The 17,524-nt window shown below is 43.2% G+C and overlaps 1 protein-coding gene across 1 annotated transcript; it reads right to left on the bottom strand.

Annotated features, from left to right (window-relative positions):
- Positions 1–5,377: 5,377 nt before the first annotated feature.
- Positions 5,378–17,256, bottom strand: LOC139385905 (somatolactin alpha). The gene is made up of 5 exons (XM_071131197.1): positions 17,241–17,256; positions 16,597–16,787; positions 12,708–12,821; positions 5,762–5,941; positions 5,378–5,578 (listed from the first exon to the last, which is right to left on the bottom strand). The coding sequence occupies exons 1-5, from the start codon at positions 17,254–17,256 to the stop codon at positions 5,378–5,380; spliced, it is 702 nt and encodes a 233-aa protein (XP_070987298.1).
- Positions 17,257–17,524: the final 268 nt, after the last annotated feature.

The raw sequence follows: 17,524 nt of genomic DNA, 5'->3' as shown, positions 1-17,524 counted from the left end.
GGAGGACACGCTCTCACGTCCCGAAGGAGCCGAGTGGACGGTCGCCAGGTAGAGCTCAAGCTGGAGTAGGAACGGCCGCCGTCCCATCATACTCCCTCGGGAGTGCGAGCCGAATCCTGCTGGAACCGGGTGAAGGAGGGGTGGACTGTGGGACCTGCTGTAGTAGGGCTGGTGGAGGCACTGGACGACCTCCTCCTCTCTCCCAACGATCCATATTCTGCAGCACGCGATCCATGGCGATGCCCAGATGTTGCAATATGGTCGCGTGTTGCTGGACACGCTACTCTATCTCCACAGGGAGGGCGTCTGCTCCTGCTGACTCCATTCTTTGGGTGAGTGATTCTGTAATGTGGTCTGTGTGTAGCTGGCGTAGAGGAGTCAGGCGCAGGACAGCAGATATGAGTAAATAAATGTATTTTACTCAACATAGACAAATGCAATACAAAAAAGAGAGCCCACATAAATGGACCGTATTACATAAAAACAATCACTCACAAACAAACATGGGGGAACAGAGGGTTAAATAATGAACGAGTAATTGGGAGATTGAAACCAGGTGTGTAAGACAAAGACAAAACAAATGGAAAATGAAAAGTGGATCGGCAATGGCTAGAAGGCTGGTGACGTCGACCACCGAACGTCGCCCGAACATGGAGAGGGACCGACTTAGGCGGAAGTCGTGACAATTCATGACATTGTCCAGACACCATGACAATAAATCAGAGTCCATCTATACATTTGAGGTTTCTTTCCTGCCTTCTTCTATTCGTGGCATGTGAATGTATCACAGGATAAGACAGTGGACCAGCAGAACAGTGGACCAAGGCCAGGGCTTCACGCAGGGACGATTGATGGTCCCTACCCCGCTGAGTTCACAGCCCATAGCCCATTCCCTGAAACCTCCTGGGTAATTGCCTCATTTCCTTGTGGAATAAATCCTGCAGTTCGCCGCACTCACCACAAACCACAAACAGGGGACACCCACAGGGACGATTTCAGCAAGACTATTCATTTGCTTGCTATTATAAACATCAAACTCTTTTGTACCATTGTGGATCCCATTGCTTCTTATAAATGACAGTACACAATGACAATGTGAAAGAAAACAGTACATAAAGGTGGTCTTGGAGATAAAACAAAGAAACAATGGAAGCAAGAGGATATTTGACCATCTTTTGCATTATGCTCTCTGCGAGGGGCTGGTATGTCATACTTATAATGCATGATTTGTCATGTACATTCAAATAATTTCCTTGACCAATGTGTCACACCAAACCTCACTCACATCCTTAACAGAGGATAATTATAGGCTTTCGACATGTTTCACTGACTTCACTCTGTTCTAAGCCATCCCCCCAATCTCCTCTTTCTTACTAGCAGCTTTCCTGAGTGAAACCCTAGCCTGCTATTACAACCTGACGGACTCAGCTTGACATCTACCAACACATTGGAATTGTTAGGAGGGGGTTGACCCCCTGAACTCCTGACCTCACCTCCACTAACACGTTGGGGGGGGGGGGGGGGTTGGTTTGGACCTTTTCACCACCCGCACACACACACCTGCACACACACACACACACACACACACACACACACACACACACACACACACACACACACACACACACACACACACACACACACACACACACACACACACACACACACACAGTGTTGTCTGACAGCTCTGCACACTGCAGCTCCAGTGGTCCTGGGATCTTGGAGGGAAGATAAGAAGCTCTCTGTCATTCTTTCATGGCCCGAGTCACATTCCCTCTGGTCTGTGGTGGCGTGATAGAAATGGCTTTGTAACGAAGAGCTGCAGTTCGGCTGTCAGAACATGAGGTGCAATTGAACGCCCTCCCCCTTCCTGCTCCTCCCTGCTTGCTTTTTCTACACTCATAGACACACAAACACATCAGATGACAAGTTCTTGCCACTGCTTTTCAGACCAGATGTATCATTAAGGCATGCAAAAAGAAAAAACTTTGAGGAATCTTGGGAGGGTTGGAGACTGTTTGGGGCTCTCCAAGCTGTCGGTCTGAGAAGTACATGAAAGCAGTGCACTGTGTGGGAGCCAACAGAGGCTCAAGGACTTCATACTGAGGATTCATTCCATATCAAGCCAGCTCCAGCGCCAAAAATCAAATTCCATCTACCTGCCTTCCAGCAATCCATGTTCTCCCTTGATCCCTGTCTCTGCCTCTCTCACACACAGATCCCCCCCTCTGCCCCCTCTCCATTTCTCTATCTCCCTGTCTCTCTGTATCTCTCTCTCTGTCTCCCTCTCTCTGCCGCTCTCTCTGTCTTTCTGTTTCTGTCTTTCTCTCTCTGTCTCTCTCTGTCTCTCTCACTCTCTGCTCTGCTCCACTCTTGCATCCCAGCAGTCTGGATTTCCTCTCCTCGGGTTATAGTAGTTAGACTGTGAAATCATCCAGGCCCCCATCCTCCCCCATTCACTTATAGCAGATTTGTAATATTTATGGCTGCAAAGCCTGGGGAGGGGGTGGGGGCGAGGGGCTGGTCTGCTGGTCATTGGGTGTTGTCAGTGGACGGGGGGCATGGGTGGTGGTGCTTAGGGCAGGCAACCCGAGGCCTAGGCCCCCATGCTGAAGTGATTAGGGCACAGGAAGATGAACCTGATGTTGCTGGCAAAACCTTTGCCACATTGACACTTGATTCGCCGTGACTACTGCTGGCTGATTTACATCTTGTGATAAAGGGAGCTGGGGTCGAATTGACGTGGAGGAGCTATAGATGAGAAGACACTCGTAGAGGATTGTATTACTGTCAGGAAATCCAGACGAGGAACTGTCTTTGTTAGCCACTTCCTTTATTGTGTTCACCTTGCTAGGGTGAAATTGGTGTAAACAGGAATAAACAATATGGACCGGCAATTTTAGGCGCATTCTCCAGAGAGCAGGACTAATAGAACTTCTGCTTCTTTATTTTGGCAATCCATCACTCACAACCAGAGCCACTGCTGCAGTCCGGAGTTTTCCTTTGAGGGATAAAGTTATTTCCTCATAAGCTTGCTCAAACCCTGGTCAAGTCTCCTCTACATGAGCCTCTCTGAGAACTTGAAGCTGTTTGACAAATTCCATCTGACTCACAATATATATACTGTATATTTTAATGTATATGCAGAGAGAGGGGCCATACTAGTTCCCATGAACATGATTTCATGTTGCAATGTATCTTACTTTCCTCCCTTCCTGAAACAGTAGGCTAAATGATGTCTGCGTCAAATGTGTGTCAAATGTTCAAAAGCACGTGTCCAGCTCTATAACACATCAGCATTCCACTGCTACATTTACATTTTGCTCTCAATAGGAGGCATCTTCAGTTACACGTAGGCCTAGATCAATGGGTGTATTTTAGTGGACTGAGAAAACTGCAATCTTCTCAGATGAAAAGGTCTTGAAGACAGAGTACTGCTGCCACCTGGTGCAATGGGGTGGGAAGAAGAGGGAAAACATGTAGTCCAGCGGTTCCCAAACTTTTTCACTCGGATCCACCAGTCCATCATTGGGGAACATGCCCCTCCTCCCCAGTTTTAAAGCTCATTGCCTGCAATTCTACACATTTTGCCATGTCTTATGTGTGTTCATGTGATACGTGATTGACTCACAACAAAATCAAGAACAAAAAAAGGGGGGAAAAGGAACAGCCAGGCTCCCCCTGCCAAGGCTCCCCCTGCCAACCCCTCAGTTTGGGAACCACTGATGTAGTCCAAAAGAGTCATATCAATATCAATTTCAAATTTGCAACATAAACTATTGTCTTTATTGATAACCACAAACGTACTGTGCCTTTTCTACTAAAGCCGTATTTTGGTAACATGGCATGAAATACACATAATTATTATCTACAGATCATTTTACAACTGAGACATTTCCAAGGTACACGTTTTTCATTAGAAAAGGAAACATGTTGACATATTGCCTAGTTACTGTAGGGGAAGCTTTGAGCTCTTACAGCAGAAAAGGTGAGTAATTTCCCTGAAACCAGATATACTTTAGTATTAGGAGGAGCAATGATGGGTTATAACGCAGTCGGGTTGGGCAGTGTACCCCTTTCCATCCTTGCAATGTTTCCCTTAATAACAGACCATCAGTGTTGCCATAGGGATACAAAAACTCTAGAAGATGTGTTTAAAATGGTGCCTTGGGGTTGCATACAGGAGCTTTTAGTCCAAGTTTGTAATTAGTCTGTCCTGTCTGTCAGGCTGTTTTTTTCTTTCTTCCATTTCATCATCCTTCCCAAGATACTTCCTTTAACTTCTCTGTCATAGCTAAGAAGGTTAATTGAACCATATCTTTGACCAAATGCATTCTCACAAAGCCAATATTTCACATCAGAGAAAATTCCCTTCTTTCAGCTCTTCAGTTACTGATGGTTATGTATTTTCTTTTGTTTATGGCACATGGATACCTCTACTCTTTGCTAAGCATTGCTATAGGACCAGTATAACAGTTTCATGCTAACCCTCCAGCAATGTTCCATTTAAATTAACAAAGACACATTGATTGTCCATGTTCCTATTTTGGTCTTGCCAGTTACAAGCATCATCAAGGTATTTTGCAATCTAAAAATAGTCCTTACTTAACACCTCATGCTGACCTCTGTGTAAATTTGAGATAAACACTATCTGGTATGGTGATAATTAAAATAATGCTACTCCATCTCCTGTCCAACAAACCATTTGTATTTTTTTACTCTCCTGTCCAATTCCTCTTTCAATACTATTTAAAAAATATATATTCTCTACCTGTCAGAATATCTCTAGACCTTCTCTTTGTCTGCAGTGTCTGCTCTTCCTTTGACTCCCGTCTCCTACCGAGTGTGTTTCATTTTACAAATGCAGAGGTGAAGCCAGCTCAACTAGAAGAACAGAATCTCTCCGAATACACAAGGGGCAACAGAAATAATAAAAACAATGCAGAACCAGGGAGGAATACAAACTCCAGTTGAGAACAAAGAAAATTGAAATCAATGGGAAAATATGCCATTTTCTTTCTCTTTTTTTTTACATAGCTAGATGCAAATCATCCTTTGGGATCGCCCTGCAACGCCTAGCCAAGTAAAACAAATATAGAGGAAAATAGAAAATGCAGCTTTTCTAAAAAAGTGGCAAACAATTACACTTACGAAAATGTTTGGAAACAGTCAGTTGCTGACATACTGTATTGAACTAGGCACGAGGTAAGACACCCTAAGGCAGTGGTCATATCAGTCGACCTCACTATGTGTTTAAGGCAAATAAGGGGGCACCAGAAGCAGGGAGGATTTTTTTAAGCTAGTCTCATGATGGGGTGTAGTGTCTTGTTTATACCATATATTAGCAGGGTTTGAATGCGGTGGGAATAGTTGTTCTCTAATGAAGGAAACAGCTGTATTTGTCAGTCTGGCGACACTTGAGGAGCTTGAGGAAGGTCTCCATCTTGTGGGCGTCCTTCTTGAAGCAGCTGAGCAGAGTGTAGTCCCTCAGAACTGACTCCAGCACCTCAGGCTGCAGGGCGTACGGAGCCACACCCTGCTCGTAGTAGGAGTTGGTCAGCATGTCATCGTCCAGCATCTATAGTACACAGCAAGGACAAAACAGAGTAGACAGGGGGATGGGGAGAGAGAGAGCGAGAGAGAGAGAGGTGAAGTCTAGGAAATGAGGCATAGATAGAAGAGAAAGAGATGTGTGAAAATGCATTGGGCTAAAGGAGAAAATGCCTAAAAGCTACAAGTATCAGAGTAACTGCTGAAGTACCTTCCTGATGAGGACCACCACTCCTTGCTCCAAACTAAGGAGTTTTTCTGACACCCATTTGGTCTTTTTGAGTAGAGTGTCGGGGGCATCATCATAGCGATCCAAGGTGGTTTGCAGGTACACCAATGGCTCGATCCAGGACTGGACCAGAATTAGGACAGAGTGGAGGAGCCACTTGTCCTGCACAACACAGTTTATGTTAAGGAGCACAGTTTGAGTATTGCGACTATTGTGTACTGAACAGTACTGTATATTTGAAAGGATTGATTTGAATTTTTGCTATTGTGCAGTTTTAGTACAGTCATGTAACTGGATTCATCTAAAGCAATTACATATTAAGCTAAAAATAATGACCCTAAAATCACAGAGGGAATAGCTTCAACAGTAAAGTCACCGATATAGCTGAAATAAACATTACAGTGTTAAAAGTACAAGGGAAGGGGTTTTCTGTACTCAATTATCATCTCCCTGCTCCAAACTAACAGCGTTGCACTTGTCACTTGTACGTTGTAGAGGAATAATTATAGAGATGCATGTTTGAGCAAGCCAAATCTTCCCACCTGGACCTTTATACTGTATATGTGCTGCTGCGTAGTTTGATCATCTCCTGCTTGTATAGTGTATGTGCAGGCAGAATCAATACAGTGAGCAAGTCCTCCATTTTCTCTCTGGTGTGTGACTCAGCTGTGTGTTGCTTGTGTATTTGCCAGTTCACAGGCTGTGCTTGTTTCGGGAGGCGGTGTGCAAGCTAGTAACTTAAACAAAACTTTTTGTAAATTTTTGTCAAAAAGAGAGACACGGAAGCCTAGCTAGCCTGTAATTTCTAAAATAGGTGGCTAACGAATGGTTTCAACGCTGAAGGAGCTTCATTCCGGGGCAATATGGACTATCCAGACTTTCAATGTAGCAACTGTTTGCTCACAGAGGACCACAGAGGCAAAGTGGCTACTCTTAGCAAACAAGAAGCAAACTTACACAAGCTACTGGGGAATCCACATCCACCTACTTTCTCTTTCTCTTCTACTCAAGTAGCTGGATGCCACTCTGACCTGATGGAAGTGTCGCCACTGTGTCATCTCTCCAGAACCGACTGTCCGGTAGTCCGCAAGACAGAATGGAGTTAGTAGGATGTTTCTGGATGACTTAATGGATGTTCCTATTCTTGACCCTGCCAACCAGCCATGGAGGCACGTCACTCGCCGTGGAATTCGAAAGCAGCAGCATTTTGCAATAGGGGCTTGCTTGGCAGTGGGAAGCCCGGACCGGACACAAACTTCATCCCTGGGGGCTTCCGCTTCAAGATCTGATCCAGAGCTACCTGTGCCTTTGTCCCCTGTTCTGACTCCCTCTCCCGTGGCTTTTACGATAAATGGTGCTTCATTGGTTATGGAAGGCTCTAACCGGGTGCCAAAATTTGCGAGCGTGTAAAATTCCACCTCTCACAAGTCCTCGACTGGTCTCCTGAATCACACGAAGCGCAGGAATGGGTGATTTCTTCTTCCATCTTGCCAGCTGTTGCCTTAGGTCACTCTATGGTAAGAAACATCTCGGTTTCTGGAGCAAAAAACAGGATTTGAAGAATTAATTGGGTCTACGCTGGACACCCCACCCCCCCAAAGAATGAGCAGACTTGTAACACTTCACAAATGGCAACATGACTACTGCAGCTCCTTGGGTGTAACTTTGACAACTTTTGGAAGCAGAGGCTGCTCTACAATGGGGATTCTGTCCCCAAAATGTGCTGCAACATGCAAATGGAACATTTCTGGGATATTTTATTTTAGCTCATGAAACATGGGACCAACACTTTACATAAGGCGTTCAAATTTTTGTTCGGTATATTTATTGCTGCGGTTTACCGCCTCCCAGTCACTTCAGCAGAGGCTCTTGGTATTTTTTCTGTTAATTTAAAACCCTTTCTGGTATCTGAAATGGTTGTATTAGGACATATAAATATTGATTGGCTTACGCGTGCCTCAGATCAGTTTAAAGATATCTGTCTTGAGTTCAACTTGACTTGGCTGATAACAAAACCCACTCGGACTAAAGTAAAAATAACCTTTCCAACTCCTCATTGATTGAGCTTATCCTGACTAACCAAATTGAGTAACCAAATTGAAAACTTCTACTAGCTACATACCAGACCCTGTTTTGGCACTTCCATTTTTACCTCTCTGGCTGATAAACATGGCCCTTTCAAGCAAACCAAACTAATCCATGGAACTCCCCTGTACTCTCAGACCTCCTCTTGATAAGAAATCAAGCCTGGGCCAAGGCTAATCAAAACGTCTCGTTAGCTGATTGGCAGCTATTTAGGCAATTGAGAAATAGGTGCACTGCCTCGGGATTAACAGGCCAAATCAAAATTCTTCCTTAGCGCTGTGGCACACTCTGGTATTTATCCCTCTAAATTCTGCAACATTTTTAATTCACTGTAATTCCTCTACTTCCCTGACTAAGCAAGTAGTTTAATACGATTTTTGATGATTTCTAGCTGGTTTCCTATTTGAAAGAAATGGAGGTCACACTGGACTTTGCCAGTCAGTTGACTGTTCTTCCCACATACAGCCTCCAGTTGCCTCGATGAACAATCAGTCAACCTCAGGTGACATGGGGAATGGTAGTCAGGGATTTTCTGTTTGGCAACTCAGAAACAGAAGTTCTTGCTGCCTTATTATCCATTGACACCAATAAGTCATTAGGGGCTGATCATTTGGACCCGTCTTTGCTTATTAAATATGCAGCACCTGTCATTTCAGGCTCAGTAACATTTTTTATTTAACTTAGGTGTTAGGAAATATTCCAAAAGTGTTGAAAGCAGCTTCTGTGCTACCACTCCATAAGGGTGGGGATAGTAGTGATCTCGATAATTATCGACACATTCCCAGGCTCCCTTGTCTTGCAAAAATATTTGACTCATTGTTCAACAAACAGCTACGTTATTTTCTATCTGTAAATTGTATTTTTGATGTTGGTCAACCTGGATCTGGAAAATTTCAAGAACTATCAAGCGCTATGATGAAACTGGCCCTCATGAGGACTGCCACAGGAAAGGAAGAACCAGCGTTACCTCTGCTGCAGAGGATAAGTTCATTAGCGTTACCAGCCCAAATAAATGCTTCACAGAGTTCAAGTAAGAGAATACATCTCAACATCAACTGTTCAGAGGAGACTGTATGAATCAGGCATTCATGGTCGAATTGCTGCAAAGAAACCACTACTAAAGGACACCAATAATAAGAAGAGACTTGTTTGGGCCAAGAAACATGAGCAATGGACAGTACACCACCCGATGTCACAGGAAGGCCATAAAGATCATCAAGGACAACAACCACCCGAGCCACTTCCTGTTCACCCTGCTATCATCCAGAAGGCGAGGTCAGTACAGGTGCATCAAAGCTGGGACTGAGAGACTGAAAAACAGCTTCGATCTCAAGGCCATCAGATTGTTAAACAGCCACTACTAACATTGAGTGGCTGCTGCCAACACACTGACTCAACTCCAGCCACTTTAATAATGGAAAAATGTATGTAAAAAATGTATTACTAGCCACTTTAAACAATGCCACTTAATATAATGTTTACATACCCTACATTACTCATCTGATATGTATATACTGTACTCAATACCATCTACTGCATCTTGCCTATGCCGTTCTGTACCATCACTCATTCATATATCTTTATGTACATATTCTTCATCCCTTTACACTTGTGTGTATAAGGTAGTTGTGAAATTGTTAGGTTAGATTACTTGTTTGTTATTTACAACATTGTCGGAACTAGAAGCACAAGCATTTTGCTACACTTGCATTAACATCTGCTAACCATGTGTATGTGACAAATAAAATTTGATTTGGAATAAAATTTGATTTGATTTGGAAATCTGTCCGTTGGTCTGATGAGTCAAAATTTGCGATTTATCTTCCAACCTCTGTGTCTTTGTGAACGTATGATCTCTGCATGTAAGGGCTATTTGACCAAGAAGGAGAGTGATGGAGTGCTGCATCTAACACACCCCGATCTTCCCCATTATCCCCAGTGCATTTATACCTGTGTTCTCTGTTTGTATGTTGCCAGTTCGTCTTGTCTCGTCTACCAGCGTGTTTTTTCCATGCTCCTGTTTTTCCTAGTCTCTGTTTCTAAGCACTCTCGGTTCCATCCTTTTCTGCCTGCCCTGACACTGAGCTTGCCTGCCTGACCATTCAGCCTGCCCTGACCTCGAGCCTGCCTGCTGCCCTGTAACTTTCGGACTCTGACCTGGTTAATTAACTTCTGCCTGTCCTTGATCTGCCCATTACCTGCCCCTTATATTTGAATAAATATCAGAGACTCTAACCATCTGCCTTCTGTGTTTGCATCTGGGTCTCGTCCTGTGTCGTTATAGCATCAGATGACCTGGTCTCCACAATCACCCGACCTCAAGCCAAATGAGACGGTTTGGGATGAGTTGGACTGTAGAGTGAAGGAAAAGCAGCCAACAAGCGCTCAGCATATGTGGGAACTCCTTCAAGACTGTTTGAAAAGCATTCCACGTGAAGCTGGTTGAGAGAATGCCAAGAGTGTGCAAAGCTGTCATCAAGGCAAAGGGTGGCTACTTTGAAGAATCTCAAATAATAAAAATATATTGTGATTTATTTAACACTTTTTTGGTTACTACATGATTCCATGTGTTATTTCATAGTGTTGACATCTTCACTATTATTCTACATAAAGACAAAGCAAAACTGTTTCATTTTTTTTGCAAATGTATAAAAAACAAAAAATAGAAGGTATTCAGACCCTTTGCAATGGGACTTGAAATTTAGCTCAGGTGCATCTTGATTCCATTGATCATCCTACAACTTGATTGGAGTCCACCTTTGGTAAATTCAATTGATTGGACATGATTTCGAAAGACACATACCTGTTTATATAATGTCCCACAGTTGACAGTGCATGTCAGAGCAAAAACCAAGCCTTAAGGTAAAAGGAATTGTCCGTAAAGCTCAGAGACAGGATTGTGTTAAGGCACCGATCTGGAGAAGGGTACCAAAAAATGTCTGCAGCATTGAAGGTCCCCAAGAACATAGTGTTCTCCATCATTCTTAAATGGAAGATGTTTAGAACCACCAAGACTCTTCCTAGAGCTGGCTGCCTGGCCAAACTGAGCAATCAGGGGAGAAGGACCTTGGTCAGGGAGGTGACCAAGAACCCGATGGTCTCTCTGACCAAGTTCAAGAGTTCCTCTGCGGAGATGGGAGAACCTTCCAGGACAACAACCATCTCTGCAGCACTCCACCAATCAGGCCTTTATGGTAGAGTAGCCAGACAGAAGCCACTTCTCAGTAAAAGACACATGACAGCCCACTTGGAGTATACCAAAAGGTACCTAAAAGAGTCTCAGACCATGAGAAACAAGATTCTCTGGTCTGATGACACCAAGATTGATCTCTTTGGCCTGAATGCCAAGTGTCACGTTTAGAGGAAACTTGGGACCGCTCATCACCTGGCCAATACAATCCCTGCAGTGAAACATGGTGGTGACCGCATCATGCTGTGGGGATTTTTCAGCGGCAGAGACTGGGAGACTAGTCAGGATCGAGGGAAAGATGAGCGAAGCAAAATACAGAGTGATACTTGATGAAACCTGCTCCAGAGACTGGGGCGAAGGTTCACCTTCCAACAGGACAACATCCCTAATCATACGGGCACTGCAGATGTCACTAATGAATCTAAAGTTAGTGCTAAATGCAACCAACAAAATGCATGATTTTTTTCTAGGTCCCATAACCCAGATTTACATGAATGTATAATGACTAGTTTGAACGGTACACAATATGAACAGTTTCCTTTGTACAAGTATCTTGTTATCTGGCTTTATGACACACTGTCATTTTAAAACATGTCACTGAGCTGCTGAAAAAGTTGAAGTTCAAAGGGATATCATCTACTGTATATGCATGCAGCAGCATCTACACTTAGATGTCGTTTTCCATTGTGTCCTTAAGTTGATTACTGATGATGGTTATAGAACTCACCTTTGTGTTTTGTTTCAAAAAGTGGCTTGGGACACTTTGTATGTAAGGAGAGAGCAGCATTTTCTTGTGTTCATCTACAAAGCACTCCTGCATAAACGTCTTATGTGTCTGTCATCATTAATTAAATTTAGACTTACAAGTGACCAAATCCGGTCTTTATGTGGAACAACTTACAGAGCCCTCTAAAATGAAATGTTCTGGTCCACCTTGGTGAGTTCAGTGTAATGATCGGAGACCTCTATGTTGATAAATGTGTCTGTTTTTCTTAATATGTTTTGTAATTTTGTATATTGTATGTGTTTGATGTATTTAAGCACGGCTCATCTGTAAAAGAGATCCTAGTCTCAGTATGACTGAAAGCTGTCAAAATAAGGGTACAAAAATATATATATATATACATATATACCTAAATAATAATACAAATAATAATAATAATAATGTTGGTAGCAAGGGACATTTTCAAGACTTCTCAAGAATAATTAGGGCTAACTTATGTTTAATCGGCCAAAACAATACACCACAGAAGATGGCACTACAGAGACAGAAGACTCACTCATACGTTAAGTGACCATAACTATAAAGCGACACATTGTTTCTATGCACCACCAATGCTGTTTTGTGATTTGGGGATACACACACAGGCAGATGTGTGTGTGTGGTGTGTGGTGTGTGTGTGTGTGTGTGTGTGTGTGTGTGTGTGTGTGTGTGTGTGTGTGTGTGTGTGTGTGTGTGTGTGTGTGTGTGTGTGGAGTTCCACAATCATACACACAATCATAGAAGGAAGACATCTCAATCGGCAGAAATTAAGACAAAAGTCCAAACAAACACAAAGAGAGAGCTAGAGAGAGAGTGAGTGAGAGAGAGAGAGAGAGAGGTAAACAGTAGAGCGAGGTAAACAGTAGAGCGTCCAGCTCCCATCTGCTTACCGAGATCTGCTGGATTTCGCTTTTGGAGCCCGGGATGGGGAAGGCCTTGGTGGCGCATGTGTATCCTGCCTGGTTCCTCTGGGAGCGCATAGGGAAAGGGACAAACATCTCCTCCTATGTAGCAAACAGACAGGGAACAAGGAACAACATGGAAGATAAACACAGACTCATGCTCCGCTAACCCCAGCCAATAGAGACGAGCCGTCTGTCAACTGAGCTACAAGCAGAGCGGCTGGAGTTTTCTTCAACATATTCTCATCTGTTGGCCTCATGCAGTGTCTTTCCAATAATGAGAAGATACATGATGTTTCCATTTCAAAGCCGATGCTGGTTCTGTACTCTCATATGGAAGGGAATCGTATGGGCTTTCCTGCTACTGAAAACCACAATATGAATGCACAGCACAGCATATCATTATCAGCATTGTCTTGATTCTGTACCTTCCATAAATCATTATTTGTCTGAGGAGAGAAGGGAAACTACTTTGAAGCTATAAAGTGCTGGTTATATTGGTGGAGCATATAGCAAAAGGATTGGTAGGGTATATGCAGTATTTCCATAGGACACATACACTACCGTTCAAAAGTTTGGGGTCACTTAGAAATGTCCTTGTTTTTGATAGAAAAGCACAATTTTGTCCATTAAAATAACATCAAATTGATAAGAAATACAGTGTCGACATTGTTAATGCTGTAAATTACTATTGTAGCTGGAAACGGCTGATGTTTTATGGAATATCTAGTATATAGGCATACAGAGGCCCATTATCAGCAACCATCACTCCTGTGTTCCAATGGCACATTGTGTTAACTAATTAACGTTTATAATTTTAAAAGGCTAATTGATCATTAGAAAACCCTTTGCAATTATGTTAGCAAAGCTGAAATTGCCAAGACACTGAAGATCTCGTACAACGCTGTGGACTACTCCCTTCTCAAAACAGCGCAAACTGGCCGTAACCAGAATAGAACGAGTGGGAGGCCACGGTGCACAACTGAGCAAGAGGACAAGCACTTTAGAGTTTCTAGTTTGAGAAACAGATGCCTTACAAGTCCTCAACTGGCAGCTTCGTTAAATAGTACCCACAAAACACCAGTCTCAACGACAACAGTGAAGAGGCAACTCCGAGATGCTGGTCTTCTAGGCAGAGTTGCGAAGAAAAAGACATATCTCAGACTGGCCAATAAAAAGAAAAGATTAAGATGGGCAAAAGAATACACATAAATCATAATAATAATAATAATAATGGTGGTAGCAAGAATAATCTAGAATAATTAGGCCTAACTTATGTTTAAACAATACACCACAGAAGATGGCACTACAGAGACAGAAGACTCACTCATACATTAAGTGACCATAACTATAAAGCGACACATTGTTTCTATGCACCACCAATGCTGTTTTGTGTGTGTGTGTGTGTGTGTGTGTGTGTGTGTGTGTGTGTGTGTGTGGGTTCCACAATCATACACACAATCATAGAAGGAAGACATCTCAATTGGCAGAAAGGCCAGCAACCCGGAGTTGCCTCTTCACTGTTGACGTTGAGACTGGTGTTTTACGGGTAGTATTTAATGAAGCTGCCAGTTGAGGACTTGTAAGGCTTCTGTTTCTGAAACTAGGCACTCTAATGTACTTGTCTTCTTGCTCAGTTGTGCACCAGAGCCTCCCACTCCTTTTTCTATTCTGGTTAGGGCCAGTTTGCGCTGTTATTTGAAGGGAGTAGTATACAGCATTGCATGGGATCTTCAGTGTCTTAGCAATTTCTCGCATGGAATAGCCTTCCTTTCTCAGAACAAGAATAGACTGACAAGTTTCAGAAGAAAGTTATTGTTTCTGGTCATTTTGAGCCTGTAATCAAACCCACAAAAGCTGATGTTCCAGACACTCAACTAGTCTAAAGAAAGACAGTTTTATTGCTTCTTTAATCAGCTCAACCATTTTCAGCTGTGCTAACATAATTGCAAAAGGGTTTTCTAATGATCAATTTGACTTTTAAAATTATAAACTTGGATTAGCTAACACAACGTGCCATTGGATCACGGGAGTGATGGAAGCTGAAAATGGGCCTCCATACGCCTATTTACAGTGGGGAGAACAAGTATTTGATACACTGACGATTTTGCAGGTTTTCCTACTTACAAAGCATGTAGAGGTCTGTAATTTTTATCAGAGGTACACTTCAACTGTGAGAGACGGAATCTAAAACAAAAATCCAGAAAATCACATTGTATTATTTTTAAGTAATTTATTTGCATTTTATTGCATGACATAAGTATTTGATCACCTACCAACCAGTAAGAATTCCGGCTCTCACAGACCTGTTTTTTTCTTTAAGAACCACTCCTGACTCCACTCATTACCTGTATTAAATGCACCTGTTTGAACTCTTTACATGTATAAAAGACACCTGTCCACACACTCAATCAAACAGACTCCCACCTCTCCACAATGGCCAAGACCAGAGAGCTGTGTAAGGACATCAGGGATAATTGTAATAATTGTAGCCCTTCACAAGGCTGGGATGGGCTACAGGACAATAGGCAAGCAGCTTGGTGAGAAGGCAACAACTGTTGGCGCAATTTTTAGTCACCCTAGGTCTGGGGCTCCATGCAAGATCTCACCTCGTGGGGCATCAATGATCATGAGGAAGGTGAGGGATCAGCCCAGAACTACACGGCAGGACCTGGTCAATGACCTGAAGAGAGCTGGGACCACAGTCTCAAAGAAAACCATTAGTAACACACTACGCCGTCATGGATTAAAATCCTGCAACGCACGCAAGATTCCCCTGCTCAAGCCAGCGCATGTCCAGGCCCGTCTGAAGTTTGCCAATGACCATCTGGATGACCAGAGGAGGAATGGGAGAAGGCAATGTGGTCTGATAAGACAAAAATAGAGCTTTTTGGTCTAAACTCCACTCGCCGTGTTTGGAGTAAGAAGAAGGATGAGTACAACCCCAAGAACACCATCCCAACCGTGAAGCATGGAGGTGGAAACATCATTCTTTTGGGATGCTTTTCTGCAAAGGGGACAAGACAACTGCACCGTATTGAAGGGAGGATGGGGCCATGTATCGCAAGATCTTGGCCAACAACCTCCTGCCCTCAGTAAGAGCATTGAAGATGGGTCGTGGCTGGGTCTTTCAGCATGACAACGACCCGAAACACACAGCCAGGGCAACTTAGGAGTGGCTCCGTAAGAAGCATCTCAAGGTCCTGGAGTGGCCTAGCCAGTCTCCAGACCTGAACCCAATAGAAAATCTTTGGAGGGAGCTGAAAGTCCGTATTGCCCAGCGACAGCCCCGAAACCTGAAGGATCTGGAGAAGGTCTGTATGGAGGAGTGGGCCAAAATCCCTGCTGCAGTGTGTGCAAACCTGGTCAAGAACTACAGTATGATCTCTGTACTTGCAAACAAAGGTTTCTGTACCAAATATTAAGTTCTGCTTTTCCGATGTATCAAATACTTATGTCATGCAATAAAATGCAAATAAATTACTTAAAAATAATACAATGTGATTTTCTGGATTTTTGTTCAAGATTCCGTCTCTCACAGTTGAAGTGTACCTATGATACATATTACAGACCTCTACATGCTTTGTAAGTAGGAAAACCTGCAAAATCAGCAGTGTATCAAATACTTGTTCTCCCCACTGTAGATATTCCTTTAAAAATCAGCCGTTTACAGCTACAATAGTCATTTACAACATTAACAATGTCTACACTGTATTTCTGATCAATTTGATGTTATTTTAATAGACAAAAAAATGGATTTTCTTTGAAAAACATTGACATTTCTAAGTGACCCCAAACTTTTGAACGGTATTGTATACTGTGAAACACTAAGCTAACACCGACTAATGTCGGAAGTACGTAGGAGTGTGGTACTCACAAACAGAGTGCAGGACTCCTCAGAGACACGGTAGATGAGCTCGGCGTGTTGGATGACCCGGTCCAGTAGTTTCTCCTTGGAGATGGAGGCACATAGTATGATGCTGCCCTGCTCGTCCTTACACTCCAGAGGGACACCCAAGGACACCAGACAGGGCCAGAGTAGCACTGCCCACACAACACTCTGCATGACTGAGTAGACACACACACACACACACACACACACACACACACACACACACACACACACACACACACACACACACACACACACACACACACACACACACACACACAGCCGATATAGCCATAGAATTAGCCAACAATGTCTATAGTTATTTTCTCTAACTGCACTACCAACAATAGATCTACAGATAGCAAAGGCTGCGTCCAATATTGTTCTAGTTATTTTATTGTACTTCCGGCGCCGACAGAGATGGCCGCCTCTCTTTGCGTTCCTAGGAAACAATGTAGTATTTTGTTTTATATTACTGCACGGTCGGAACTAGAAGCACAAGCATTTCGCTGCACTCGCATTAACATCTGCTAACCATGTGTATGTGACAAATAAAATTTGATTTGATTAAATTGCTCATAAAATTATTGATCATATCGCACATTCTCTCTGAAGGGGGTATAAAGTACCTTGCATCATGTTCATTCTGTCAGGACAGTGGTCTTCCTACTAGCATCTTTTACGGCACCAGGGACCTTTATATGGATTCAACAGGCCATAAATGAGGCAAAAGGATGAAGGGTTCTTACGTAGGTTTTTGGTAAGGGGATATGTTCTGACCCGTCCAACATACTCTGATCACTATGGATTGTATTCAGATAGGAGAGGACCTTACAGGTTTCAGAGACTTTGCCTGGTGTATTTGTTCACTGTTGACCATTGTTGAGAGATTCCTTCAAAATTCTTCCATATG

The sequence above is a fragment of the Oncorhynchus clarkii genome, chromosome 27 (assembly GCF_045791955.1).
Source record: "Oncorhynchus clarkii lewisi isolate Uvic-CL-2024 chromosome 27, UVic_Ocla_1.0, whole genome shotgun sequence".
Classification (NCBI taxonomy): Eukaryota; Metazoa; Chordata; class Actinopteri; order Salmoniformes; family Salmonidae; genus Oncorhynchus; species Oncorhynchus clarkii.
Note: the sequence above shows the minus strand (reverse complement) of the source record. Positions and strands in the feature narration are given on the sequence as shown.